General features: G+C 41.9%; 1 protein-coding gene across 1 annotated transcript in view; it reads right to left on the bottom strand.

Moving 5' to 3' along the window:
* Nucleotides 1-1,184: 1,184 nt before the first annotated feature.
* Nucleotides 1,185-27,600, bottom strand: part of myo10 (myosin X) — a 127,487-nt gene continuing 101,071 nt past the window's right edge. The window contains exons 20-41 of the mRNA XM_085438071.1: nt 21,524-21,648; nt 21,240-21,354; nt 15,811-15,917; nt 15,491-15,709; nt 14,238-14,277; nt 12,877-13,836; nt 12,450-12,570; nt 11,935-12,178; nt 11,591-11,686; nt 9,259-9,352; nt 8,312-8,367; nt 7,772-7,914; nt 7,200-7,391; nt 6,959-7,116; nt 6,719-6,842; nt 6,272-6,569; nt 5,983-6,190; nt 5,176-5,312; nt 4,974-5,094; nt 4,344-4,820; nt 3,944-4,135; nt 1,185-3,846 (exon numbers count right to left, since the gene is read on the bottom strand). Of these exons, the coding sequence (XP_085294197.1) occupies nt 3,736-3,846; nt 3,944-4,135; nt 4,344-4,820; nt 4,974-5,094; nt 5,176-5,312; nt 5,983-6,190; nt 6,272-6,569; nt 6,719-6,842; nt 6,959-7,116; nt 7,200-7,391; nt 7,772-7,914; nt 8,312-8,367; nt 9,259-9,352; nt 11,591-11,686; nt 11,935-12,178; nt 12,450-12,570; nt 12,877-13,836; nt 14,238-14,277; nt 15,491-15,709; nt 15,811-15,917; nt 21,240-21,354; nt 21,524-21,648 (4,338 nt within the window). The 3' untranslated portion in view covers nt 1,185-3,735. The remainder of the gene's footprint in view (nt 3,847-3,943; nt 4,136-4,343; nt 4,821-4,973; nt 5,095-5,175; nt 5,313-5,982; nt 6,191-6,271; nt 6,570-6,718; nt 6,843-6,958; nt 7,117-7,199; nt 7,392-7,771; nt 7,915-8,311; nt 8,368-9,258; nt 9,353-11,590; nt 11,687-11,934; nt 12,179-12,449; nt 12,571-12,876; nt 13,837-14,237; nt 14,278-15,490; nt 15,710-15,810; nt 15,918-21,239; nt 21,355-21,523; nt 21,649-27,600) is intronic.

Raw genomic sequence — 27,600 nt, 5'->3', positions numbered from 1 at the left:
TACAAAGCTGTGCGAGTTATTTGCCCAACGTCATATTGGTTTTGAGTATCTGCTGCAGGATGCTACGTGTGTGGCATCGTTACAGGAGATGAAATCAAACCCCCAGTGATGAAAGGTATCATTTTTGCTCATCTAGACCAAAGAACACTACTGCATATTATCACAGAAATTTTATTTATGACAGCTGGGCTGGTGACATCCATGGGAACACTGATCAGACAGTGTAACATCAATAAACCTAGGTGGCGAAATATCAGACATTCGTCACTTAAGTACAGATACTGGTGTTGAAATAATAGCAGTCTTTACTCGAGTAAAAGTGAAAAAGTACAAGCTCAGAAATGTACTTGAAGTCAAACTAAAACTAAAAAGCAGTAACTTAACATTGACCATGAACAGCACAGCTGCTCTGCCCCACTCCAACTTAGTGCATTGCTGTAAACTTTACCACAGTTAGCAAAATTAGGTGTGTAACAAACTACACAAACATTTAGTGTTAGCTGATATTGAGCTGTGAGAAATGTTGCATTTTAAATTACCTGTCACTTAAAATTTTTTTACTCCATTTATGCTTCTGCAGTGTGAGCTACATGCTGAAGAACTATGACCACAACTAACTGACTTCTGCAACAAAAGCGCTGTTCCAGATTGCTCTTGTTAGGTATGTGTTTAATACTGATCTTATCTCTCTATCTACATAGATATATAGATACATACACATATAGCGAGCTAGCAGCTGGATAGCGTAGTGGTAAGACTACATGCCTTTGGAGTGGAAGCCGCAAGTTCGATTCAACATTTGGCTCTCACAGCTACAGATTGACAAGGTACAACACACATACTACGGCAAGGGGGAGCCAGGACCACAGGTCAGGGGGGGAGATGTTGTCATCACCCCCAACCAAGATTAGGAATCAAGGTGGTGGAAGTTGAGTGTAAGAGGAAGTGACTTGACTGGTTAGTGAAGTTAAGTACCCTTGAGATCAACTAGAGGATGTGAGATATATACATGGTGATGATAAGTAGAAAGGAAAAAAAGTAGCTGCTGTTGGTGAGGTGTATTTGTTTGTGGCCTTTTTTAGGTTCTTGGATGTGTGTCCAGCAGCTTTAGCCGTTGGTTGTCACATTAACTTTCTTAAACTAAACCTTTTTTTTTTAATAGTCAGGAAAAACAAAACGGTAACTTGAGACCAAAAGTGTAGCGATTTATTGTTAGAGTCATCAGTTCAGCACATAACACTAATTACAGCTAGGAGGAAACCCCCCCCACAAAACATTGTGTCAAAGATCCACTGTCAGATAGTTGTTTAGAGAAAAATACAAGATTTGTTAGCTTGGGAAAACTGCCATCTGATCAGGATTCAGGAGAAAAAAAATAGAAGGCAAAGACTTACAATATAAAATGTACAGCCACATGATTAAAGTATATATAACATTGCACATATACCAAAAAAAGAACCCACACATGAAAAAAAAAAAGTGTACATCATATACAACAAGGCACTGTGGAGGAAACCTGCACACGCATCTTTGGATGGATCTGCCGCCCGCGGAGGTCCAGTGAAACGTTTTTAGGAATGTTACACTGCAAACAGTCCAACTGAACAAGCCATTCAAGCTAAATCATGACAGATTACACTGAAATACAACGATTAATTCTTATGTCTATTATGTAATAAACACATCATGTAATAGCTTTTTGAATTTGTAAGTGCTTTTTGTAGACAGGCAGCAGACAGAAAAAAATATCTACATCTTCTTATTTCACGTTTTTAAAAAATGTATTCCAATATTTCCTCTTTTCTACCCCCCAAAGAACCAATTTACATTTTAAGTTCAGGTTGTTCTAAAGGGAAAGATGGTGTTGCAGTTCACATTTGTTGCCAGCAGATGTCAACGTGGATCAGAAAGAGACGTAAAAGATTGTCTGACATCAAATTACCCATCTGCAAATATTTTATTATACATAGCTTTTTTCTTTTTTTCTTTCCCAACAGCAAAAAAGAAAGAAAGAAAGAAAAAAGGTTTGGAGAAAAAGATAAAAACAACTGCATGTATATGTCCAATATTGTCAACGCAACATTGTCAGTAAGACTCACGTACTCGGGTACATTTGCAAACGTTCAATTAGTCAATGATCCAGGCTGCTGCCCTATATCAGTATCTTTAATATTATAAACAATTTACGCCTCAATTCATTTAGTTTCTCACAACTGACAGATTTAAAAACCCTTGAATGACGTCCATTGCTGGTCAGAGTTTGCAGTGCACAAATACATTGGCAGTTAAAGGGAAATGTGTGTGGGAGCACCTTTCAGATTCAGGCTACACAGGAACGAGTGTGGCACCAATAAAGGCTAAATCTGATTAGATATCATCCTGCTTCAGTTGGAACAGGCACTTTGTATCGTAAGCAAAACAATCAGTCACAAACGTAAAGGTACAGTTGCATCTTATTTACAGTGAACAGGAAAAGGTCAAGTCCCAGAGTTTCTCAAAGCAGAGGAAAAGGCTTGTAGGCTGCAGTTGTTTTTCCTCCGTCTTCTTTGCCTTTAATTTTTTTATACATTCGGACAGCCTGTAGACACTCTTCTTTTTTTCTAATAACATACTTCCTCGCACACACACACACACACACACACACACACACACACACACGCTTACCAACCTCTGTGAGAAATCGACCCCTTCTGCAAAAACAGTCCCTGTAGGGCCTCAGAGGTTTACCATCGGACAGAAAATTAACTGTTTCTTTTCAAAACAAGACACATCCACCTTTTAGAAGCTGCATCTGACTTCATGAAGACTAATATAAAAATATGATTGTGTATAACCACCACCTAGTTTTCTTTGGTCTAAGAGACTGTGGTTTGTAATCAGAGTCTGGGGGTGAACGTCTGTCATGGTACACTTTGTACGCCTTGGGATTAACAGATTAAACTGATCCTTTGTTCTGTTTTCTCTAGTCAGTTTAGGAAGCTTAGCTAGAAGTCCCCTTTACTTTAATGTGGGGCAAAAATGTGCACTTGTTAGCTTATTTAAGAAAGTGAAGATTGTACACAACTTCCATCTTTAAAACAAAAACTTCATATTATGTTGGCTGAACAGAGGTGAATGTGACAAGGATGATAGTCCTTCAAGCATTTTATCACTTTATGAAAAATAGTAATTAACTTGTGGAATTTATAGGAGCAATTGATCTTAAGCCCTAAAGGATCTTAAATAAAAAAATAAAATAACACTGACAGCTGGCAGGCTTTGAGGGAAACCAATTAGAAGCTGCCCGCAGTTTGAGTCTTTTAAAGTCTGGTCCCTGCTCGTTATCACATATCTGTTGATTTAGATAACAAGAAGCATTCTCATGTTGCTTTCTCAGTCAACTTTTGGACTTCATTCTGTTTTCTTGAGTTTTATGGATAACTTTCCACCATGTTTGCTACAGAACTATCCACAGCCCTGTGCCTACATTTTATCGTGATGAATAAGGAGTGGATGTGTACTGTTTCTAAAAGAAACCAGGTCAAGATAAGTTGAGCTAGTTTACATTAAGAGCATACTGGGTTTTTTTTTACTTTTTTTCCTCCAGCATTCAGAGTCAGTCTGACATGAAATGTATGAGCTGCTCTCTCCAGAGTGCAGAGGATGGGCGTCCATGCATGGCCGGCACCGGCCACGCTCGGCCCCCTGGCTGCACTCCTGCATGTGGCTGCGAGGCAGAGGGTGAAAGGGCGGAGTTCACCAGGTGCTACAGTGGCTGCCGTGGCTGCTGACGGACTGACAGTTGCTGTAGCGCTTCTTGACGATCATGCTGATGTAGGCTTTCATCAGCTTGGCGATGTCCATCACCTGCAGAGGAGAGGAGTAAATGTTGGTGTTGTATTTAATGACCTGCATTGAAATTATGGGGAGACCAGGAGTTATGACTGAGTGAGGATGTACACACCATTTGGGTTTCAAACACCAGCTCTCGGCCTTCCACGGTGATTTTGTAGGTGTTGGATAACGGAGCTCCGAAAGAGAGTATCTGTTCATACGGGAACACCTCCAGAGGCCACGGCTCCCCTCGCTTGTACACTGATATGGCCTCCCGGCTCACACCCAACCAGAGCTCGGAGGGGAACATGCCATCCCGGCACTGAAACAGCAAGCATGGAACATCAAAATCTCCTATCATTCCCTCTAAGATCAGTTTTGTTTAGAACTGGCAATAGATGACTTTAAACCAACCAAACAATCCCATGTTTCCACCTATGGCTGTGTAGCTGTCTTTATGGGAACATAACCATCCTTTATCATGGAGAACAAAGTTTTTGCTTAAACAGAAAAGTGATTTCTCTTCTCACCTCGACGTTGAACAAAGTGGATCCGTATCCCTGCCACTCCTTCACCAGCGCCATGTATTTGACCATTGCCTGTTCCTGGTTCATCCCCTGCAGCTTCTTCCACTTGTCCATCACGCTGGTTCTCACGGCCGCCGCCTCCTCCCTCATCCAGGCCTCCAGGCTGTTCTCTTCTTCAAGCTTCTGCCGACTCAGCGAGCTGCTCCTGAAACTCCGCCTCAGTGTCCCCTCCAGGAAACTCGAGCGTTTCCTCTCCGCCGTGCCTGAGCGGTCGGCCACCGAGCCGGTCCCCGGAGCGAATGTCTTGGCCGAGTTCTGCACCCGGGCCCGCAGTCGAGACATGGGGAACACCTGGGACATTTCAGGGATGGTGGACTGGGAGTTGTGATCACCCAGAAGGTACTGAAGTCTCAGAGCAGCCAGAAACTGAAGAGTCTCCTCAGGGGCCGGGTATTGACCACGAATCACAGCTTCATGGGCCTTTGAGGGAACACAGAGAAAATTATAGTTAAAACTATAAGATCTAAGCATTTTTTCTTTTTTAATTTCCACAAAAAATCTTTCCAAGTTCAGTCAGAATCAGCTACAAAAGTCTCCTAGTCCCATCCCCAGACAATGAGCCACGAGTCTGACCTGCTCGAACATAAAAGCAAACTCCACGCTGTCTTTGGGAACGTTGTCCGTGTCTAAGAAGCAGTAGAGTTTGAAGTAAAACTTCCATCCAGTGCTGCCTTCGTCTGGGCTTGCTGAAAGCCTGCAGACCACAGAGTGATTGTGTTAGCATTGGCCAGAAGACAAAAACATTTGCTTCAGAATCAAACATGGTGGGGCTTACTTTTCAAACTTGGCGAGCACGTCAGCCACCACAGTGCGGCTCTCGATGGCTTTCTCTGTGGTGTCGTTGTGTTCAAACAGGGCAAACATATTCCTGCTGTCCTCCATGGCCAGACCGCGGATCAGTTTCTCCACCACCTGACACACACGATGAGATACAACAGGGACACATGCAACTGGTTTTAAAACTGTAGATGAGATTAAAAAAAGAGAAAAAAAGCATGAATTCTTGTCTAAATTCCAGACATTTGGGACTGCCATTCAATAAAGGTGGAAAGTACAATTTCTATAACTATAAAATATTTAAAATGTCCTTTTAACAGGGTCTTAGCTCATCATATTATCCAGATTCTGATATTTTCTGCAGCATCAGAAAATAATAAATTCCAGCAAGCATGTCAGTGTATGAGCATTTAAGCCTGGATGCTTACACAGGCTCCAGGCCAAAAGAGCTGAATAAAAGCAGGATTTTATTGCTGTGACTGATGAATTAATTAATTGTTAATTAATTATTGTTAATTATTATTGAATAACAAATAAGGAAAATTGTAAGGAAAAAAGCAGAAGAGAAGAAGATAAGAAGCTCAGGCTGTTACAATACAAAGTCATTTTTAAAACAGCTGTCAATTGATTTTCAATTAAAATAGATGATTGACAATCATTTCAGCTCTGTATTTACTGTTGGGTTGTTCTGTTGGTACAAACATATCTTTTATACTGTGCTTAAATCATAAAAACTAGAGCTGAGTAAAAAGTACACTGTTTATTTGTATGCTTTGGCACATAACCCCGTTTTCCACAAACCTACCTCTCCTGCGGTGGTGTGCGAGTTGATGGTTATCTTGCAGGACCCTCCTCCGTGGCAGTGAACGGTGGTGCTCATGTCCTGTCGGGCCACGATGCAGCGGATCTCCTCCTGAGACGGCACGTTCTCTCTGGCTCGAGTCTTCCTCAATGAATCAGCGGCGAAGGCAGCATAACGATCCATCTCAGAGCCGGGAAACAGCTCGTGAGTCCTGCAGAGAGCAATTTGGAAATGGTCAGCTTGAGAGAATAAAAGTAATTTATCTATAAACATGTGGCAGCCTAGTGCACACCTCTTCAGGTGGAACTTGAGGTATCTAAGGATGCTCCTTGTCGGGACAAATGTGCAGGACATGCAGGCGAGGATCTTCCAGTTGCACAGGTTCCCAGGGCTGCCGGGCTGTGGCGGCCGTGTGGTCTGCTTGATGAGCTGGCAGTAGAGCTCATCTCGCAGTGGTTTGAGCTCCTGGCCCGTCTGCAGGATGCCCTGAATGATGGGCACGGGGTCAGCCACGCCCTCCAAATGCTGCAGCGAGCTGAACACCTTGAGGGCTTCATCCTGCAGGGTTGTGTAGCTTCTGCTTCTTGGAGCTGAGCAGGGAAGAAGTTGTGATTAAATCAGTACATATGGTACATTAATATCTTAACTAAAATGGTAAAAATTAGATACGTTAAAGACATTAGTACTAAGTTAGATTGTCAATCCCAATTTAATCCTATTCTGTCTCAGTGGTACTCACTGGTGAGATGAATGTCCCCGTAGGGCAGTGGCAGCAGCGGGGAATGCAGAGGGTGATGACTGTAGCGAAGGATCGGGTTCCTCTTGTAGATCTGCTCAACGACCTCCAAGTTCAGACAGTTCTCCTGCAAAGAGAAGAGGAGCTTGGGTTTAGTGCAGTGCTGATTATCTGAGGCTTTACTGGAAGGAAAGAATTAAAATGACCACTGACATCCATTTTTGCACTTTCAGAGTTTCCTACCTTGATGTCCTGGATGAGCTGCTGGGTGGGTGTGTCGATGGGAGCTTTGGTATCTATGACATTTTGGACGGAGTTGGCCCAGCGTGTGGCTTCAGTCAGCAGCTTGCAGTAGAGACGGTACGAGTGTTTACGGCCGTACACGATCACGTTCCAGTATCCTGACACGACAAGAGGGGCGGAGAGAAATTGAAGCTACTGGGTAGAGAATGAGTTGGCAGTTCTTGCCATTTTCTTCTCTTACCAGTCTCTTTGAAGACCTTCTCATCGGGCTGAACCACTGAGCAGAGGCTGTTCAGCACCAGCGTTCCCAGCTTGAGGGCATTACGCTCTGAGCTCTTATAGTAGTCCAGGGAATTGTGGGTAAGCAGGAACCAGCGCTTCTTCAGCTTCAGCGAAGCTTTGGTGCTGTTCTTCATCTCTTTGTGCAGCCAGCCTGGTGGGAAATAATTATTAAATAACTTTTTGTATTCTCTGGTTTCCTCTGAACTTTTCAAAACTATAAAAATGCAGAAAGGTCAAGCTTATTCTCTGTGAAAGAGCTTTATTACGGTTTTCTTTAATAACAGAGAAAATCAAACCTGCTTAAAACTGAGCGTTTGAAGCTTTTGCCTTACAGCTTCTACATATACACATTTGATTACTTGAATTATAACATTGATATGAGCACCCACCACTGGAGCTGTAGATATGACAGGGGAAACTTCTTTTATTTAAAATCTGATTTCCTAACCTGCAACTTTTAACCTGTAGTTAAAAATTTTAAACACAAATTAAAAAAGGAAAAACGGCCACGATAAACGAATCATTTGTCACCTCGGATGATGAACTCCTGTCCATCGACTCGGGTGTCTCCTTTGGAGCGCTGCAGCAGAGTGATCCAGTGGTGCATCTCCTCAGGCGTGTCAGCATTGCAGTGCAGCACTCGGTTCGCAGTGATCATGACGAAGGAGTTCGGCCTGTCGAAGTTCAGAAATTAATAAGACGACAGAAAGGAGATCAATAGTCTAACACCGTAATAGCTCTTGGGTGCACTTCTTGGATTAAGAGATATGAACTAAACTTTTAATTTTGAACCAGACGACTAAGAAGAATTAAAGCTACTGACATAAAATAGCAGGAATTATATATTTGTCACATATAGGTTAGAACACAACAGAAGAAATACAGGACCAGAATGTACTGATCTAAAATGTTCCCCGTGTGAAGAAATGCAGCTGCTGAGGTGCTGAAACCCAACGGGCTTCACTCTGATGGCTTTTTTCCGACACCTTCTGGTTTCTTTGCTTTAGTCTTTGTCAAAGAAAATCCATATATATATGATGTGATGTTTGATGGTTTGATGTAGGTCCTCACCTCTCTGGATTATCTGAAGCACACACTGAATCGATCATCCCCACATCCAGCGTTCCCTGAGGAGACACACAGAGAGATGGAGGGAGGTTCACAAACAGTTTTCAGGGTGTGGATAATGAGTTTGACCTTCGCTGCACCGTGGAAACCAATTATCTCACACGCAAGCAGCAAGGCCTTCACTCACAGGTGCGACACTGAAAAAGCACGTGGCATTTTCAGCACATCTGTGTCCTGTTACTTCAAAACAAAGCATTACAACAAAATTTTAAATTTAAAGAGGAGAACAAAAGAGGGTTGGGGTTAGGGTAGCATGAATGCTGGATGAAAGGCTCAGTGACAGATTTTGGGGCTTTTTTTCTAATTTTCAGTTTTTCCACCAGGTGCCATCCTCAGTATAATTCAGCTGCTTTTCTGTGAGCTTCTTGTCACACCAGCAGACAAACTCCAACTCCACAGCCTTTGCCTGCAGCTCAACTTGGAGCTTGTTCTGCTCTGGAAATCTGCTGAGAACTTCCACTCTAACCAGTTTGTCTTGAGAGCTGACTGGAGAGGCAGCTGATTATTACCATGTCATCTCTTTTCATAAAGTACACAATATCTCCAATTATTTATTAAATGGCCATTGCTATCCATTGTGGGGAAACCCAGAGCTATACATGCATATATTAACTATGTTTTTATTGCAGCTGGAATTTAAAGGAGGAAAAAATGCTACTAAGAGGTGAGGCATGAATAAGGAAATGGAGGAACATCTATTAAAGGCTAACGTCCTCTCCTCTGTGTGAGACGAAGGTTTGTGTTATGGAAATCTGTTAAAGCAAAGTGCCGAACATTCTGCTGTTAGGACGACATTAAACGGCCGCATTTTGAAGACATTTATTTTCTTTAAACAGAAATGTTATTAGAACTCCATCTCCCAGAGTGCTTTGTTTCCTCACAGTACTCACCACAGCATTCTGGGGATTGGCCTGCTCATCGTGCATTTCTCTGATCTCCTGCTCTGTGGAGCCGTGGACCTGACTCAGCACGCTGAACCACTGACTGTAAACAAAGAGATCATAGAGAATAGAATAGCCCTTTATTGTCAGGACACAACATAAATAGTAGACAGCAGGAATAAATAGCAAACAGGTGAAAAAAATATAGAATCAAGAGAAATATAGAATATATTTCTAATGCAAAAAGAACTGAATAGACTCCGTGTGTAAATGACCTGAGTGATGAGGGTTACTCAGGCCATGGCTCAGATTGGCGAGTTTGGTGGGCAGGGCTGGGGCGTGGGGATAGTGTTTGTTAGCAGTCCAAATGGTCCAGGGGAAGAAACTGTGAGTCTGGATGAACCTGATTGATCTGAGGCACCGACCAGAGGGCAGCCGGTCAAACGGGTGACATCGTCATCATCACCATGGAATAAACAGTAATCAGCTTTAACAGTGGACATACAGGCCGGTCAGTTAGACACAAGCATCTCGGCTCCTCCTACGTCCAAAAATTCATTTGAAACTGAATCTTACTCAACACTAAACTACTTCAAAGTGAGAACAACTAAAAATGAAAAATAAAATGAAAGGAACGTTTTAGCCATACTTTTATCATGAATGCAATTATTAGTGTGAACCTGCATGTGTGTACCTTTTAATATAAATTGTACATCTATAAGTTTTATATGTGTGTAAAATCCAAAACAATTCTGGGTTCAGTCTGATTGTGTCTCAGACACATGGAGCTGATGTTGGCTCGCACTGAGAGAGCGTCTGGTTTTACAAACCTGCTCCTATCACACACCCACAGCCATGTTTTCCTCACTTCAGAGTACATTGCATTAACTAGCATTCATGTCCTGTGACCTCAAACTAAGATTTGTCCTTTTGTATTTTTCTCCCTTAAAGGAGGTCAAATCCCCACAATGTGACAGAGCAAACATAATTATGTCCCAGATTCAGACAGACAGAGTGCTTGTTGCCCTTTTGAGCCACAGCGGAAGTAGACTGTCTGAGAGGAAATCAATGTGTTGCCAGAGGCAACCGTCACATTGACCTATAGCAACAATACCTCCTGTTTGTTATACAGTTTTCGACAGACTGTGAGCAGGTTCATGCCAGTTGAGGAAATAATAGGATCAGGAGAGAAGAAACAAATGGGAGGACTGGGAGCATTAGGAGTGTAATAACAATGTGACTAATAATCACTACTGTCATTATACGAAAAAGATTATAGAGCACATTTAAATCCTGCCCACCAGAGAGAAACGGTGCATGGCTCTCCATTTACCCTGTAATGTGTAAAGATGCCTTCTTGTCAATTGTACTTGCTAGCAGGTACCAGAAATGATGAATAACACTAGAGAGCTGAGGTTTCCATGAAAAGCTGGTCATGGTTTTTGGCGGTTGCAGGGTGGAATCGGTCACAAAGCGAGTGTTGCTGTGACTTGGTTTCTACCAAAATGATGCAGCCATCAATGCTTTGTATGGAAGAAACCAGCTTGCAAACACTTTTCAAAAAGTGTGACGTAAACCAGATAAAGAGGCTTTCCTCCAACGTTTGACTTACTGCTGCAATCAACATGTAAGGCAAATGATTTCCACATCCAGTAAGCCTAGCATTTTTCAGTTTCACTACCTCTTGGTGAAAAGTTTGCAAGTGTGTACAGGCAACTCGGCATCTTCTATGCAAACTACGGGGGACCGTGACAACCTGCCATTGACCAAAGCAATCGTGAGGAGGTTTTTGGTGTCACACCGTATCCCTCTTTGCTACTATTTAATGCTAGCAGCTACCAACAATCTTCAGCAACCACTCATTAGCCAGCTGTGGAATACCGCACGACTCTTGGTTATCAGCGGGTCACAAGCTATTCTCTAAGCCTATAAGACCAAGACTTGAGTAGGTTATTAACACATAGCTACTGTTAGCTGTTAGAGGTTGCTAAAGATACTCCTCAAAAGAAGCTAAACCTTTAAATAGTTGAAGACATTTTGAATCATTGCACTTTTATTCTGAAAAATGAATCTGAGATATTTCTACTCATATAATGCATATTTCTATTAATGGACAAGACCATGTAATTAATTCTGACAGTGTAATTAAATAGACCAGGTAAGCGAAGTTAGTGGTGTCACTGAAACTAACTTACTACTGAATTCTAGTTTTTACTTGTTATTTCAGTCATTTTGACTCCATGCTTGCATGAAAGGTCCTTTACAGATCAAATCACAATTCATTTCTTTGGTTATTGTGAAAAGATAAGAACAATACATCAAAGACAAACACACAGCTCACCTTGCATCCTCAGCAGACTCGGCAATCAGATGATAAGTTCTCTCTGGCATCACTATGTTGATTCCATTCTCCTTACCGGTGTTATCAATGATTTCTCTACAGGTCAAAAAAAAAAGGAAAAATAATGAGTGAGGTTCCCTGAATATACAAACATCCTTCCATAACCATTTCACCATGAATCCTTCAGAGGTCTGAGTTTTTATCTCTCTTCAATAACACAACCATATATCTCTTGAATATTTTACATGTAAATGATTAACTGACAGCTTTTCTGTTGTTACTGTAAATGAAAGTATTGTCATGCAAAAACAACAACCCTCAAAGTTATGTTCTCTTGTCCTTACTTGGCGTTGTGCATGTCCAGCACCCCCTTCATCTTCTCCTCTCCGTCGTTCTCAAAGTACATGAGTTTGCTCTGACGCAGCACGAACCAGCGCCGCTTCCAGTTGCGTCGGGAGAGCGTGGACGAGCCCCCGCCCTTCTTGTGCAGCCAGCCCTGCTTCAGAGCCTCCTGCTTAGTTCTGAACCACAGGAAAGTCTCGTCCTTCAGAACACACCAACGCCGCTTCCACGTGTTCATCAGACCACCTAGAGAAGAAAGATATGAGATTTCAAATGCTCCACCATCATTACGTCACCTGGAGGGGAGAATCTTGCTCTTTGTCTCTTTGTCTTCACTGAGATATTTGAATGCTAATCAATAAAATCAAATCAAATCAAAAAATCAAATCAGAAGGTAACACAGAAAGTACAATGCTTTTTCACCAAAATACATCCTAAAGCCATATAGATGATGCACTTAACTCTCACCTGTTGGGGTTTATTAAAAGAAGAGTATGTTCTATAAGAAAATAATAACCTTTGATGTAGAGGAAGCTGTGGAAGTACGGCAGCGTGACACAGCTGTAGACAGAGTCCCGGCGATAAGACAACTCGTCGTCTGTGTCGAACCTCTCAAAGTCGTCCTCGCTGTCCTCAAACTGGAGCAAATCAACAAAAATTTGAAATTAAACAAGACATGCAAGACCTTAGTTTGCATATTATTTCAACAAATAACAGAGAAGGTACAATGTGGTGCTCTTTGCACCTGTGAGTTGTAAAATGGCTAAAGTCATGCCATTTAATTGATCTCTCTCACTGGATCCTTTTTTGAAGCCTGCGTTTTTTTTGCTAACTTCAAAGACTACACTACTTTGGAGTTAGAGCAGCTAAGTTTGAGTAGAAAATCGGGCATGAAATGTTCTCCCTGTCATTGAAAACAGAAGTTAAACAAGGATTCAGCTTACCGAGGACTGAGCCCCCTCTGAGCTAAAGCGGTAAGCCCCTGAGCTGTTGTAGGTGCCAACAGATCCGCGGTAATCCGGAGACCACTGTCCACTGCGAGGGTTGGAGAAAGCCATGCTGCCACTAGACACGATGGCACCTTCATCGTAGTCATCCTGATCATAGTCTGAATCCTCATCTGGAGGTATCAGCTCTACCAGCTCATCAGACTGAGCCTCAGATGAAGCCTGGGGGTGGCAGTAAGCCGAATCCCCGCTGGATGATGCGCTATGGCAGGCCGAAGGCATCGCTGGCAAAGAGTGGTGAAGCACAGTGGTCGGTGGCAGTGACGGAATCACAGCATCGTTGGCGTACGGGTCTTCTTCGGATGAGTCATCGCTCGTTCGGATACCGCTCGTCCGCTGGCCGTCCGAGTGGCCGTGCTCGCTTGGGTTTGGTGAGTCTTTGAAGGCATCATCATCAGCACCAAACCCTTCATCAACCTCTTCTTCCTCGTTACCCCTCCTCTGGTCATCCTCCTTCTTCTCATCTTCTTCACCCACGCCCAAGGAGCTCTCAATGTTCCTCACACACTCGTCAATCTCATCAAAGTTCAGGGAGTCCAGGAACTGCTGCGCTGCCTTACAGGCTTCATCCTCCAGCCGCCGGAGTTCCTGATCGCGAAGCTGCTGCAGGCGGTTCAGCGAGGCTTCAGTCAAAGAGAGCTCCTGGCGCTCCTTCTGTCTCTGCAGCACCTGGATCTCCCGCTCTAGTCGAAGAATTTCCTCCACTTGTGATGCCTCGTGCGGACGTATTGCCTCCTCTTCCTCTGCTGATGCCTCCACAAAGGTTTCTGCTGACTCCAGCTCCTCCAGGGCGTCTGGTGATGCTGCAGCTGCTGCTGCATTTTGAGACTCTGTCAAAACCAGCGAGGCCAGCTCCTCAGCACGACGCAGCTCCTCCAGTGTTCTGGCTTCCTCAGCCTGAAACCACAAACATGAGACTGCAGTCATAACTTTTTCCCCCCAAGATATCAACATTAATTTATACAAAATACCCAAAACAAGTTGATTTACAGAAACCAAACACTGAAGTAATCTTAGTTTACTGAGAGAGGGCCAACTTTTATAAGCAAATTATACACGACAAATACCTGAGAGGATACAAGCTGTTTATTGTACTGGGCAGTGTGTTTTTCACTGCCCAGTACAATAAACTGAAGCCTGCTACAATAAGCAGAAGCCTGTGTAACATAATAGAAAACATAATTGTGTTCTCTGTGTTCTTTACCAATCAGATATGGCTGTAGAGAGTGGGCTGCTCAGGAGACAGTTGGCCAATAAAAGTTATACACCGTTTTCCACTTAAATCAGTTTTATCATACCTCTCTGGTGAATCTCTCGGCCTCCAGCCTCTGTCTCTCCCTGCAGGGCACAAACACACAGACATCAGCTGAACGAACACACAGTAGGAGATACGATGTACCAAAACCAGAGTAACTGCATTTCCTGTCTCACTGTGAGATTAAAATACCAGAAACCCATTTAGTATGCAGTTCACTATCTATCGAAACAACAAAAATACAAATGTTGCACCACACTGTGAAACCTTCTTTGGAAAACATAATGCAAGCTACAGATGTAGTCCAATAAGGATGTTTATACAAACTCAATGGTTCTCTACTAAATTGTGACAGCAGCAGTGATTATAAAGCAATCAATCTGCAGTATAAACTGAGCTGTGGCCCCTTCAAGGTCAAAGGCACCACTGAGGATATGGAGGTCATGACTCAGTCTTGATTGTGGGATTTGAGGGATTTACATTCTATTCTTACAGACAAATTACATGCTGTTTTTCAAGCCTGATGACATCTCCCGTCCATGAATCGTCAGAATGACTACCGTCATAAGAGCACTGCGTACATCTGTAGCAATTTACATTGTTGTCCTTACACATGCATATGTAGTGAGCATAAGATGGGGAGCAGCAGCATGACCCCCCATTGCAGAAAAAAGCCAGCATCAGTGAAAACAAATGTGAGATTCATTCAGTGAGGTAGTCTCTAAAAGAGGAGCTCAGGTGGTTGCAAAGCAGCTTGCAGATGCACAGCAGCTGTAGCCAAGCTAAGCTACTTAAATAGCATGTCCTACATAAGCTTTGTAAATTAGCTGCTGATGAGATCCACTCATCTGATGACTGCAGCTGAGAATGAAATAGTTGCCTGCCAGAACTAAAGCTATGCTCTGTTTCTCCTCCAGTATTATACACTGGCATTAGGAACATTTTTTATTATATACGTGTAGTATTTTTATGTCATTTGAAATAATGGAAGCAGGGGATTTGTACTCCTTAACTACTCATGATCATATTTGAAAGTCCTGAATACAGCCCAGATGATGGACTTGTGTTAATTCCTCACTAACTGACTGAAATAAACCAGTGCCAGAAGAAGACAGTGGGCACACGTTTTTCAAACACATTTTCCAGTCCAGATTTCTCTCTCATTTCTTTTTCTTTTAATTTAAAAAAACAAACAAAAAAAACAGTCATTTGCAAAAACCTACTTTCTTTTTGCACAATAACTTTTCATTTGGCTGTAGCTATAGTACCACACGGTAAATAAACTGAGTAGCCCACCTCTCCATCTCCTCCATCCACCTGCGGCGCTCCTCCTCCTCCTTCTTCCTCCTCTCCTCCAGCATCCGGCTGCAGGTCTGACGAGCCAGCTGCCCTCGCAGACACTTCTGGAAGGTGAGCGCTGCCCAGCGGAGGAGCAAGAACTTCCTCCTCCAGTAGAAAGCCCGGTAGTTCTTCTGGATGACCACAATACACCGCAGCAGCTTCTTGTACTGCTTCCTGTTTGGAGGACAAGGACCGGGCTATTGAGCATTTTGGTTTCAATGAAGATTAAAACTGATCCTATTGAGGTTTATGATGTTTTTATTCATTGTTTGTACCTGGCCATGTAGCCTGTGACATAGGCCTGAATGATCATGGCTGCTTTCAGCACCTCCACCTCCCTCTGCTTCTCCAGGCGATGCTCCAGAGACTCCCGAAGGAAGACCTGATAGATAGGATAAAGAGACAAAAAAAAAGTGTTATTTTATTATTGTTACTGAGGGGAAGTAAGGGAAAAATCAATAATGTAACTGCTCCTCATTTCTTTCTCTTCTAATTTTGATTTACTTTTCAGGTAAAATCATGTTCACGTTGACCTTTAAGAGTTAAAGAACATCTCATGACATGTTTGCATAATACACAGCAGAGTTTAAACGTGTCATATTTACAGTGTGCAACACCAAAACAATTTTGGGGTAAAATAGTTCAAGGAAGTGCTAATATTCAGAGGGAAAAATGCATATTTGTGAGAATATGAAGGTGTACATTTGCAAAAGTCACATTAAAATGCCCCATCTCTAATAGCCACAGAATGTTCAAGTCCCAGCAGCTTAACATAGTTTGTCCATTAGTTACGCTGTATTACCCACACTTTATGAATAAAAGATTTACAAGTGAACAGAATTAAAAAGAGGCAGGCCGTTTCTTTTTCTATAACATTACCATTTAACAGACAGTCGCTCACAGAAGAACAACAGAGCCAAACAAAGCGGCCGACATAAATCAAACCCAGATCCTCCTCTCCCTTTGTTCCTGCTACTAGAGACTGCAGATTACTGCAGCGAGTGATTTCAGCTACATCTCTCCATGAAAAGACCGATCTTACGGGCACTTAGTGCAGCTGCCTGCTCCAGGAACCAAGCTGTCGTCCATTGATAGAGAAACTGGGCCCAGCGAGGGCCGCCAGGGGTTAATCCGATTAGGGAGGGAGGAAAATGAGATATGGGACGCGGTCTCAGGCGACTGTGACGGTGGGGAAATATCACGGTGCTACGGGGGTACAGGAGTACACACTGCCTGTTGATATGGTGTGTGTGTGTGTTGGCTGAGTGACAGTGTTGGATCCTCAGCAGTGAGGCAATAATGAGATTTTTTTGGGGGAAATGTAAACTTGTCAGGGTGACGTGGATGTCACTTATGAGCAGGTTAATTAACAGGGAAACATCCATTACATGCCGAACACGTGCACATGCAATACAAAGACAAGCACACAAACCACTGGTGTCTCTCCAGGAATTCAGTTTTCAGGCTGGAAAAGCCCCAGAGACAAAATTTTAAGTATCGAAGCAGATTGGAACCAGATTAATATTTATGTGATATGTAAAAAATATTCATAGCAAAATAAGAGTACCAACAAGTACATTTACTCATCTAAAAATAACAGAAAAATGGGCTCATTAACAGCATGCTTGTGGACATGCTGCCTCTTGCACTCTCTTCCCAGGTGGCACTCTTGCCTAAATGAGAGTATTTTAAGTAATACATTTATATATTAATAGAACACATAAAATATGCATATCTATGAAAATAGAAAGATGTGGACTGTTGTTGGAACCATTGCTAATAAGGGAGCAGCTGAAAGAAGAAGTGCAAGTGCCTAAAGTTAAGTCTCCTGCTGGGTGCTACGTGGCAGAAAGAGCAACTTCTGAACACATCCCAACCTTATCCTCTCATTTTATAACACTGGTGAGCATTAACAATCATAAACTAAGGGATAAACCTGACCAAACAGGAGGGAGGTACAACTGTGGACCCCTCTGAAACCTTACGCCATAACTTTATGTGCACATCCCTAGAAATGTAACTACATGTTGCGTCAGTACAGCCTGCAACTATCCTCAGTACTGTCGACTTCCTTATATCCATTTCTGGCTACTGTTTTGGAACAATTTTTGAATTCATCAGCAAGAGAATAAAAGTAATCGCCTGAATATAAGGACTTGCATATGTCATCAGACTCCTAGAGCAAAACTGGTTGTGAGGAAATGCACAGAGAAGTGGAATAACTGGATGGACAAATATGTTTGCCTTCGACACAAAAACAAAAGCAAAAAAAAAGAACAAAGAACAAAAAGTTCCACATAATGGTGACAATTTGATTATTGAAGGTTTACAATTCAGTTCGTTGTAAAACTCATCTGACCAAATGCATCATTATAAAATATCCCTCCCATCATGGAGGGAAAAAGTCGCAGCATTTCATTTGTTTCTATCATCGTCTGCAGCGCATATACAATACCGGAACACAACTAAGTGGTAATTAACACATAAATCACCATGCCAAAGCACGAATGTTGGTTATGGTGTCGTCAACTTTTGTAGATTACTTTATGGGCTATCCAAAGATTCACCAGAGAAGTCTACATCAGCTGTCACATTTTATACTTTAGAGCCAGAGCCTGAATCTGGGTGGTAAGGGTTAGAGTTAAGTTGTTGAATGAGAAAGTCACTAAAGTCACTTCCAATCTGTAGGACTAAATACTAAAATCTAGTTTACCCTTATTTCTTTCATAGTAGATTCAATGTAACATGAATGTGTTTTTCCACTGTATTTATATAAAATAATATATACACTTAATCTAAAGAAAGAAATCTAAAATTTTCCTGTGAAGTGCTGCTATCCAGGCTCATTCAGGCATTCATACAAAACTCACACATATAAGCTGCAGAAAGCAGCTCTTTGTGAATCTCTACAGTGCACACGCTGATCCTTTTATTAAACAATCTCCAACATGAGCTGCACATGCTCAGAACGCGCAGCCTAGTGTACAAGTGCACACATTTGCATCCCAATAAAATGGGCGACTAATCCTTTTTAATCATTACTATGCTAATTAGTGCAACAAAGGCCTCGCTAAGCCTCGCCGCGTTTTGATTCTTGCTGCTGGGGCCTTTGGGGAGCACCGCTTACCGTCCCAGGTCAGGCCCGTGGAGAAAACTAAGCAGTAGGAGAAGAAAGCAGAGCCACATCTTTTCCAGGAAATTAAGTTTAAGGCGGTAAAAAAGCAAGACATAAGTCTAAGACAATAGTCTGGACATGTGCTGAATGAAAAGAGCTGCAGGCCTCCTCGATGTAAATCTCACTGCGAGAGGCAGCGGGACAAAGTGGACAAATCCCTCTGAGGGAGATGGAATTGATTTAACAGTTTACAGGCAGTCACAGCAGCAGGGACGACTCCGTGGTTCAGTGGAGAGTATGGTCTCAGGGTTAGAAGGTCTACAGAGGCCATTCAGGCTGAATGTTTTATAGGAGATTTCAAAAAAGGTCTTCCAACCAATAAGTGAGTCACGAACAGCTGTGTAAATCTGGTAAAAGGTGGCAGACACCCAAAACAAAAGAGAAACCAAAAAACAAAACATGTTTCTCTCAGTCTTTTAAAATCTGTTACAAATACGTTAGTAAAAAGTATATGAAATAAAGCAACCACTGCTATTTATAGTAGATTGTACATATATTGTAATATAATGGATATTTTTGATGACTAAATAATCTCCAAGAATCTTTTGGGTAATCTAAATGTTGTTGTTCTGAAGCATAAACCATTATGAATCCATTTCATCTGCTTTGATGATAACAGGTGCACTGGAGAGGCAACAACAAGAAAACCCCAAAAAGCGAATGGCTTGACAGGCGATGGCTACACACCACTGTGCTCATCCCTCCTGACTGATTCTCTCTATTTTTGCTTTTTGTTTGTGTCCTCGTCACTGCTGGTAAAGCGAGACGGTATCTGCAGCCCACTCAGGTTGAACGGGTAATCCAGCTCCTCCAGGACGGCTCATCTATATGTGCTGTCAAAAGAAGGTTTGCTGGGTCAGCACAGTGTCAAATGTGTGGACGAGATACCAGGAGGTGGACTGCTACATGAGGAATAGTGGAAAAGGCCACAGAAGTTCATCAGCCCAGCAGCTCTTTTGTGCTATATATGTGTCGTGAATCCATCTCATCTGCTCTGATGCAAATGAAAGCAGATAAAATATATATGGGTGCACTGACACCTGTAGTCATAGAAAGGCTCCATATAAGCACCGGTCCACTTAACAATTTTAAGTCTATTGTTATTCCTGTGACTGTAATAACATTTGTTATCCTCAGTGTGTATTTTATTTTATTTTTAGCTAAATAGCTAATTTTACTTGAAAATAATGAACAGAATGTTGAAAACTGTCAGTAACATGAAAATAGGTTTTTAAATGGGCTACATGTAGTGGAGGGATCCATTAAATATTCAACCAAAGACACACTTGTTCCACCTCGCCGCTCTAACGGGGTATTCACAATTCAGCTTCCTGTGCCATCGTTGGTCCTGGATGGACACTGACACACATACTAATGACCACTCATCCGTTCGTCTGTCCACCCACGACCACACTTATCCTTCACTGCTGTCACCTCCTGCAGCATCACACGGTCATGCTGTGATTAGCGATCTGTATCCCCCATCTGTCATTTCCCCTCAAAACACAGACACACACACCCTGGCAGTAGGTATATTCTTCCTGATCCGGTGTAGTGGAAGCAGGAAGCATTAGACTGAAGACTGGATCCAATAATTGTTGGATTCTATGCTTCAGGTGCTCTGGACCTCAATATCACACACACACACACACACACACACACACACACACACACACACACACACACACACACACACACACACACACACTGTCTGCAATGGTTTCATAGAGCTGAGTTTCTACGGTGTATGAAGTCAAATTAAGCCTTGAGGGGAGCACAGAGCAGCCAAAATGGATTGGCATCCCCCAGCAGTGATGTTCAGTCTGCATCCAATATTCCAAGTTAGCAAAGAGAATACAGAACAACCGGTATGGAGCCAGATACATTCAGGAGCTCAGACAGGAAAAAGTCAATTACGCCACCGAGAACTGAGCAGAAGGCATATAATTCACAGCTGACAGAAAGGGAATGCAAACCTGTAAGTAAAGACTGAGTTATTATATAAATTATATTTGTATTGAGGAGCCTTAAACATAAAAGATGTTTGGAACGGTATCGTTTTCAGAAACACTTTCATCTTTTAAGACCAAGTTTAAACTAAACCAATAAACAGCAAGCTTTATGGTTAAGCAAGACTTATATGTTCAAAAGGACCTTATTGGACAACAATATAACCTGGACTGAATCTGGACCTGGATCAATTCTTGAGCCAAAGGCCTCCCTGGAGACTTCTATTTAATGATCCACACAAATGCAGAGAGCTCAAATGAGACGAAATTATCAGGAGTTCAAGAAGAAAAAACTTAAAAAAAAAAAGAAAAGAAACAATGATGACTTAACCTTATATTCCTGAAAATGTGAGAAATTTGTTCTTCTTCATGAATCACTGTTTACCCAATCCACCAGGACCCTGAATAAGTGCAGTCCTGAGTTTAAAGTGCTTTCCTATACCAGCCTGCTCCACTCCGTGTGCAGGAGAGACCGGCTATAAAGTGTGGCAACAGGGAAAAACCTGGGTTACACTCTCACCTTGGTCTTGCCCAGCTGCCACTCTGCACTGCTGCTGTCATATTGGCAGAGCAGCTGGACGCAGCACCCTCTGGGGTCTTCTGAATTCAACAAACCACGCATCAGCACCTTGTACCTGAAGAAGTAAAAGCAGGGGTGAAGGGTTTTTGCATGATTTTTAATGATTGCTTTGTTCTTTAATGTCTGCATTTCAAGAACTGAAATGACCCTGCGCCTGTTTTGGGGTCTGACATTTTTGGTAGAGCAGTGCTTATGTATGATTGCACAGCGTAGTGGGTACAAACCTCGAGCAGAAGTCCTGAATAGTTCTCCGGACAGGGAAGCCGGTGCGTCGAATCTTGACTGTTTCCAACATGCCGGAATACCTGAGCTGGTTCAGAACCACCGTCTGGTCAAAATGATCAGGCATCTTTGAAGAAAAACGGGAAACATATTCAGATGAATGTCTCTGTGTTCAAGTAAAAGTAATATTGTCTCGAAAATCAAGCACAAACAAACATCAACAGATTGAGCATCCGCCTGCGTCCTGCAGCAACCGCTAACGATTTTCATTCTTTGACGACAGAACACTTTAACAACACAGCGCACATCTATTGATGTTCCCCTACAAATCACTCAATGCTGCTTTCATAACACTGTTACAACAATACTAACAAAGTGAATCGCCTTTCACATTGCGACCTTACCACTCAGCATGGTGCTCGGTGACGGGGATATTATGTTTTTCACTGCAGTTTTGATTGATTTTGCTTTCTGACTTATTTTCTGTGTTTGCAGCATCGTGTGATTTTGATGTATTTTGTTGTGTTTCACTGAGGTGGTCATTGCTTTGTGAGTGTGGCTGGCAAAAAACGTTCAGAAAGAGTAGCAACACATCACATGTGAACACCATGCCAACCAGATAGCAAAACAGCCGATGCACATAAGCTTGCTAAAGCTGGCTAACACTTAGTTCTAAAGTGTTACCTTGGTATAATGTGTTTGGTTAGCTGTAGGTAAGTAAGGCATGTGCACACTTACAGATAGCTTTATGAATTCTACACAATAGATTGCAACACAAACTGCACACCGAAAAATGCTTTAGCTCAACTTAAAGAAACACAGTGGCTTTCTAAAATTTGGATATTTGACATATCAGAGATAACATGCTTGCTCTACACACAGGCATAATTGTTTCTGGACATGCTTCCCCCTGTTTGCCCAATGGCTGTATTCTGGTTATACTCCTATATAAAAGCAAGGTTGCCAAGCATCTACATCATTTTGTAGTTAAACTGCAGTCCTGCATTAACCGCCCAACTACTTTTGTTTCAGATCTATGAGCTTCAGGCTGGTCTGAAACTGGAATTTCTGTGTATATAGATGCAAACAATTTCAGATTTTCACTAATCTATCAAAGGTAATGGCCATATTATCACTAACACATGCATTTCTACCTTCACTCCATTCAATGGCAAACACACTTTACCAGTACTGTACTGTACCATGAAGGGGTGTGTGTGTGTTACTCACATCTAAGTTATTTGCTAGCAGATAAAATTGACCAAAGTTTCATGATGTTCAGAAAAGGCAGACATTTTTAAGTCCATGCCTTCAAAATTCAAACTATCTATATGGATAAACTGAAGTGCAGGTTAGAAAAAATACATACATTTGATTTCTAGAAGATTTGTCCCCTGTGAAAAGCACCTTCTTATATCACAGACATGGCAACATTATCATCCACTGGAGTCACGTTTCACTTTGCATCACAAATGCAGCTCTTTGACTTTGGTTATCTGGCTCCTCAGAAGCTGCATGTTGTTAGATTGTGTACAGCAATCTTATCACAGCTCATTTGTTTGAAACAGCAGTCTACTGATACAAACTCAGTTGATGTGAGAACAGAAAAAGAAGCAAAACTAGGCAATGAAAGAAGCTAAAAATCCCCAAGAATGAATCCTGGATAACTGAAACAATCCACCCATATCACATGACGTCTGCAGCTAAGCCTCATGAAACTTCAGTCCCTTTAAACTCTCATGTACACGCATCCAACTGCATACCAGCCATTCAAAAGTCTGAACTCTGAGACAAAGAAATGCGTATGACAGCAGCAGCCAGCAACAAACCAATCCCTCCCCTCTCCAAAAACACACTTGGCTCTGAGATACCATTATTACTTACAGAAGTGCATTCAGAGAAAGCCATTTTCCCGGGAGCCCTCTCACCCTGTAACCTCGGTGGGCGTAGAGGGGGACTCCAAATAAGAGGGTGCTTTCATACTCGATCGTAATGCCCCCTTTATTCAGCGACCGTCTCCCCTGATAGCCCGCTGATAGTCCATTTGAGCAGTTGAGATGAAGGCAGGCCAATTCACCACCAGATCTTGACTGAATGATTGAATGGCGCCCTTTTTACTGCCACTGGTTGCAGAGTGCACCTTATTAGCATAATTTGCATTTGCATACGGCCAGGCTGTGGAGGTACAAAGCCAAGCGGTGTCGGGAAGCTGCCCTCTGCCTCCTGGCTTTCTTTGGCCCCACTATCGCTTCCTCTTTTTGCTCAGCTTTTGGCTGCTTCTGGGATGTCAAATACAGCTTTGTCTGGATGCTCCTCTGTCTTGTTCTTCTTCGGCTGTCTGGCCAGCTTCAATCTGTCTGTTTTCTTTGATTTTTAAGAAGTTCCAATATGTTTCCACTGGCATTTTTTCTTTTTTTCTTTCTTTATCAGAAAGAAGGTCAGAGAGAGACTTTCCTACTTTCTTCATCACTTTTTCTGTTTTAGAAAGATTCATTTTTTCCTTTGTAGTCAGTATTTTTAGTGCTGAATGTAAGCAAACAGCTGGAAAGGAGAGGAGATAATAGATCAGGTGAAATTATATCCCTACAGAGAAAAATACACCAGGCTCTCACACAGCTTTTGGTATTACACAAAATCACGTGAAAGCATTTGACACATGAATATAGCCTTTAGGTCTCACAAAATAGGGCAAGTGTCTGGACATTTTCACATAAACAAATTATGTTTGGTATAATTGTTTGGAAAATTCTCCCATTTTTCCCTCTCTGGAGCCAGGAGCCAACTGTTTTTATTACTAAATCAACTTTAATACATGGCCATCCCTTGTATATGAGGCTGGTCTCATCCCAGTCTGAGGCTGGCGGTTACGCCTTAGATTTAACAAAGGGGAAATGTACCTAATTTCACTTGGATATAAAATAAATCATTCACTAAACATCAAATTTTTTGAGAAGGCTGCCAAGTTATAAGGATACATGTTTTGGGGAGAGTTACCAAGAATCTAACAATCCATCAGCCCAGAACAACAAAAGTGACATGAATCAGCTATCAGGGGAAGGCGAAGCATCCCAAGCCTCCACAGGTGCATGACAACAAAAGCCTGAAGGGTCGATTCAGTAACTTTCTCAGCCCAACTTTCCAGCTAAAAGATCCCAAACTCGGAGCATTCAGCTGGACAAAAGGAGTCGTGGTAGTCGGCTCCCGAGGGGGTTGGGAACTGGCGGGGGTTAAAAAAGCAAACAAGGAAAAACAACCAAACTCAGGATGAGCTGTCCATCCTTCAGTCCCAGTGACAATGTCCAGAGAGCCGCATTTCATCATAACCAGCGACTGCTCCATCATTTTTTTAATAGTCCTCAGGATAAGTGCAGTAAAAGTCACAAAACCACTATGTGGCTAAGATATGGATATTTGAAGCTGAAACAGAACGCACAGCAGAAACATGAAAACAAAATCAAAACAATTTGCAGCTGTGCTGAAGCCTGAGATGTCAAAATGTCCTTTCTCGCCTTCATGAACTACAATTGTTTCTTTTTAAAAAAAATCTAATTAATGACAGAATGAGATCTGACGTTTACTTTGATAGAACAAAGGAACCGTTACCTACTGGCTCATAGTTAAAGCTTAGTGTTTAAAAGGTTCATCTCTATAAACAGACACAAATGAACATGCAGAATATGATGTTAGAAGCTTCTGGCTTCCATTTGTTTTCCTGATAAGATAAGATAACGTTTATTAGTCCCACGCGTGGGAAATTAGTTTTGTTACAGCAGTGGACAGTGCAAAGGTGCAACACTGGAATAAGATATCAATAAGATACTGTACACAATAGAATAGAATAAAATACAATACAATACTATATACAATCGAATAAAATAGTACAAAATAGAATACAAATGCTATATACAATATGAGAACAATACAACGATGTACCCAGGTTCTGTTGGTAGGTGCAGGTACACAGGTACAGTGTCTGCAATGGTTCCATTGAGCTGAAATTATAAATCGTAAATGTTTGGTGAGCCCAGGGTGTAAGTCAGGTGGATACCTGATGGGACCCAGAGTGAGAAAAGGTTTGTTGTTAATCCAAGTTTGTTTTTAGGTAATAAATTAAACTCTCATTTTGACAAAATGTTGGGTTTCTAGAATATTTATGAAAAAAAAGGAAGAACCTCTTAAAGTATGGCTGTAATACATGTTTAACTGTGTTGCTCTGATATAAAGCTGCAGTTCATTGGCCACAGGCAGCAGTAATTGAATGATGAACATCATTACTCAGAAAGTATAAAAATAGGACAGAGAAAGACTGACTGCTGTTACAGTATTTGCTGTAGTCTGCACTTCAAAGTCCAGATTCTTCGGATTAAACAGCAAATTTGACAAAATCTAAACCAAAGCCTTCTAACAGCTTATTTTGTCCAATATAAAGTCCACAATCCAAAAGCATTCAATGTACAGTGGCTTTAAAGCAAGCAATCCAAATGTATTTGAAGCCTTTCCATCTTTGCAAGGATCAACATTCCTGCTCTACTGAGAGGAATGAAGGCGTCAAGAGCCCCAAAACCTCTCTTTGTCAGAAGGCTCTTTTCCTGTGAGCATCCAGGTCCGCCTGTGGGAGCCAGCTGGATTATCACTCACTGCTCAGTGGGGGCTCCTCCAAAGAGTTTTCGGGGAATCCCCGGAACAATGTTTTCACTCACAGGTGGACATAAATCCAGCCTAAATCCCTGACCCTGCTGGACTTAGAGTTAAAGCACTTTGAAGAAGGATTGTTGTGGGTTTGCATTTCTTGGTTATATCAACGGCACAAAAAAAGGTAATGCAACTGAAATGAAACTAATAAAACAACTTTTCCACTAGTGGCTCATCTTTGACAAATCCTCTTTTGGAAAATATCTGTGCTGATTTGAACAACACTTCTTAGCCCTCTCTCATGTGAGTATCAGTTTTAATGAACCCTGAACCTGAGATCCAGCAAATAGGTCTGAGCTGTATAAGAGCCCTGATATACTTCAAAAAAAGAGAAACCATTAATAAACCAGTAAAAAAATGTGTAGCCTGATGCAGAAGACATTTCAATTATCAGTTAATCCATCAATTAGTTCACTGGGTGAGTGCCCGGTCAATGCATCGTCTGAAAGCAGCGTTTAAAGGCCAAAATCTCATGGTGAGATCATTTGTTTGGTCTAAAATCCAAAAGGACTCAGTCTCCAATGATATGATTATAACAAAAGCAGCAAATGCTCACATATAAAATATTGTAAGTAAGCAAAGGATCATGCACTAAATCCTACGACTTGACACATTAAGTAACACCACACAAGAGAAAACATCTATAAAGTGACGTCCCACCTTAGTGTCTTTAGAAAATGTCAATTGTGTAGAAAAGGCAAACTAAAGAGTCAACTAGTCAGAGTCACGCTACAAGTGCATTCTTAGCAAACACACAGTCGTTTTCCTCTTCATTATTCTGCCATTAACTAAATCAAACCTTACCATTGTTTTGTCCTTGAACATTGATTCTAACAATCATCACGCACTCAAAAAGCAAAGGCTTTCACTCTTCCCTCTTACCTCTCCAGTGTCGCTTCCCCTCAAAATGCACTGTGCATCACTCAGGGACTAACAGCCTTCATGTCCAATTAATGAGACGACAAACAGAAAACATCAGAAGGGCGATGTGTTCCTCCAGTGCACGGCTTTATGAAGTTACAGAGGAATAACGACATTGATGGGAATAATTCCGGCATTTAAATGAATTAAGGAATGCATGCTTGCATCTTTTTCTGGACAGAGTCGTAACTAATATGCTCACAGATACTTGGACTACAGAAGAACACAGATCAGCCTAAACAGATTCACATGTTTGTACCCAAACTTTAGAAATGTATAGATTGATTCTAATTGCTGCTGCACCCCACTGCCTGATTAGGTTAAGTCTGTAGTTGAAGCACTAAAAACAAGTTTAGACATTAAAAGACAAGAATTGAACCCATGTGTCCCTGGATATTATAATATATTTGTCTGCAAAAAGTGGAAATGAAATCTGCCTGAAAAGCCTGAGACCTGCTTTGTGCAT

This window comes from Copadichromis virginalis, linkage group LG18 (assembly GCF_057382275.1).
Source record: "Copadichromis virginalis isolate Kocher_CV1m ecotype Utaka linkage group LG18, C_Virginalis_male_GT1.1, whole genome shotgun sequence".
NCBI classification, from domain to species: Eukaryota; Metazoa; Chordata; class Actinopteri; order Cichliformes; family Cichlidae; genus Copadichromis; species Copadichromis virginalis.
The sequence above is the reverse complement of the archived record's forward strand: the minus strand, read 5'-3'. Positions and strand labels throughout refer to the sequence as shown.